We start from the raw sequence: 2,661 nt of genomic DNA, 5'->3' as shown, positions 1-2,661 counted from the left end.
GGAAGAGGCCTCACCTCCACTTCATCCTCAGTGAAATCGATGACCGTCAGAGCCTTCCGGACCACCTTCCAGTCACTCTTGTCGTTGATGGAGGAGACTTTGGCACACTGGCCCTAGAGGAAGGGCACGGCTGGGTTAGAGCCCTGGCCACGGATCCCTGGGTGGCACCTGCCCTGCCTGCCAGCCACTCACCTTCACCAGGTACAGGTAGCTCTGGGGGTTCCGTTCCAAGCCCAGCCTGCGAAGAGTCTCCTCCTCGCCGCCTTCCAGCAGCTGGTAGAAGACGTGGAAGTTCCGCTCCCCGTGATTCTGGTGCACCACTCGTGACTTTTCCAGGAGGTAACTGAGGATATGGCCACCCACGGGGGCACCCTGTGGGCAGGGCAGGGCATAGGCCTGGTCGGGGGAGTGGGAACAGAGCCATCTGCCCGTCTTCTCCTCTGACTCCTGGGCTTGGGCAGCCAGACCTGGGCGCCAATTCCAGCCCTGCCACTAGCTGTGTGGGCTCAGGCACGCCACCCACGCTGGACTCAGTTACTTCATCTAGGAAGTGGGGAGATTCAACTCCATCCACCTGGCGGCTCCACCTGGATGCCTGACAAGCATCGCAAATTCAGCAGGCCTGAAACGGAACACCGGACCTTCCCCCTCTTCAAACGAGCTCCTTCCTGCTAGTGTCCGCCCATCGTGGTCAGTGGTGAGTACATCCTTCTCGTTCAAGCCAAGGCCCTGGCAGTCCTCCTGCAAGCCTGTTTTTCTTCCATACCCTACATCCAATCAGGCAGCCGATCCTGCTGCCTTAACTTTTAAAACATCCAGAATCCAATCACTGCACCACACTGGTCTGAGCCACCGTCACCTGTCACCTACACGATGACATCAGCCTCCTAACCGGTTTCCCTGCTTAGCCTGTTTCCCCCACCATCTATTCATCTACTCCCAATCTCCCAGTGAAGCAGCCAAAGTCTTTTTTTTATTTTTGGAGACAGGGTCTTGCTCTTTCACCCAGGCTGGAGTTTTTCACTATAGCCTCAACCTCCCAGGGCTAGGCTGGAGTGCAGTGGTGAGATCTCAGCTCACTACAACCTCCGACTCCCAGGTTCAAGTGTTTCTCCTGCCTCAGCCTCCTGAGTAGCTGGGACAACAGGTGCCTGCCACCACGCCTGGCTAATTTTTGTATTTTCAGTAGAGACGGGGTTTCACCATGTTGGCCAGGCTGGTCTTGAACTCCCAACCTCACGTGATCCACCTGCCCCAGCCTCCCAACGTGCTAAGATTACAGGCGTGAGCCACCTCACCCAGCCCAATGACTCCCCTTCTACTCAGAGTTTTAAAAAAAAGGCCAGGCGCGGTGGCTCACACCTGTAATCCCAGCACTTTGGGAGGCTGAGACGGGTGGATCACGAGGTCAGGAGATCGAGACCATCCTGGCTAACATGGTGAAACCCTGTGTCTGCTAAAAATACAAAACATTAGCCAGGTGTGGTGGCGGGCGCCTGTAGTCCCAGCTACTCGGGAGGCTGAGGCAGGAGAATGGCGTGAATCTGGGAGGCAGAGCTTGCAGTGAGCTGAGATCCTGCCACTGCACTCCAGCCTGGGCGACAGAGTGAGACTCCATCTCAGAAAAACAAAACAAAGCAAAACAAAGGTTCTTGCAATGACCCAAAAGGGCCTGCACCACGTGGCCTCTCTCTGTTCTCAGGCCCCTGCTCTCTTCTCTGGCCACTGTGGCCTCCGTGCTGTCCTGGAACACTTCCAGGACCCTCGTATCTCAGGGCTTTTGTCCTGGCCCTTCCCGCTGCTTGGACAGGCACCTGCACAGCCTGCTTCTTCGTCTCCATCAAGCCATTATTTTTTATTTTTTCTAGAGACAGGGTCTCACTCCGTCGCCCACGCTGGAGTACAGTGGTGTGATCACAGCGTAGGGTAACCCTGGACTCCTGGCCTCAAGCGATCCTCCTGCTTCAGCCTCCAGAGTAGCTGGGACAACTGACATGTGCCACCCCACCCAGCTGTCACTTTAAAATGCCACTGTCTCAGTGAGGGCTACCCTAATACGACCACACCTGCCCCCCACCCCTTACTGCGTTGTATTTTCTGCCACAGCCTCAATTTCCCTGTTTATTGTTTATCACCCTGCAAGGCAGGAGTTTTGTTTGCTTTGTTTTACTGCTGGAATTCCAGCACCTGGAATAGTCCCTGGTACCTAGTAGGAGCTTAACCTACTGAATGGGAATCCTCTCGACACACACATCCATGGTACCTTGAAGTCAAACTGCACATCCATGTACTTCCCGAACCTGCTGGAGTTATCGTTTCGGAGGGTCTTGGCATTTCCAAAGGCCTAGGAGTGGACGGGGGTCTGAGGGACACCTGGCACTCTCCTCCTGCCCTCCCCACCCCACCCTGTAGCTACTGCTGCCCCTCCCCTCCCACACTGGGCTTCTCTCCCTGTTCCTCACCTCCAACACTGGCCTCCTCTCCCGGCCCCTCCCCTCCCGCACTGGCCTTCTCTCCCTGCCCCTCCCCTCCCGCACTGGCCTCCTCTCTGGGCCCCTCACCTCCAGCACTGGCCTCCTCTCCCGGCCCCTCCTCTCCCGCACTGGCCTTCTCTCTGGGCCCCTCACCTCCACCACTGGCCTCCTCTCCCGGCCCCTCCCC

The 2,661-nt window shown here is 57.1% G+C and overlaps 1 protein-coding gene across 2 annotated transcripts in view; it reads right to left on the bottom strand.

Annotated features, from left to right (window-relative positions):
* Nucleotides 1–2,661, bottom strand: part of MYO1C (myosin IC) — a 34,871-nt gene that overhangs the window by 16,658 nt on the left and 15,552 nt on the right. For both annotated transcript variants that reach the window (XM_011999588.1, XM_011999587.1), the window contains exons 5-7: nt 2,264–2,344; nt 193–372; nt 15–113 (exon numbers count right to left, since the gene is read on the bottom strand). In XM_011999588.1, coding sequence (XP_011854978.1) covers nt 15–113; nt 193–372; nt 2,264–2,344 — 360 coding nt within the window. The remainder of the gene's footprint in view (nt 1–14; nt 114–192; nt 373–2,263; nt 2,345–2,661) is intronic.

Source organism: Mandrillus leucophaeus, unplaced genomic scaffold (assembly GCF_000951045.1).
Source record: "Mandrillus leucophaeus isolate KB7577 unplaced genomic scaffold, Mleu.le_1.0 Scaffold6, whole genome shotgun sequence".
In the NCBI taxonomy this organism is placed as follows: Eukaryota; Metazoa; Chordata; class Mammalia; order Primates; family Cercopithecidae; genus Mandrillus; species Mandrillus leucophaeus.
Note: the sequence above shows the minus strand (reverse complement) of the source record. Positions and strands in the feature narration are given on the sequence as shown.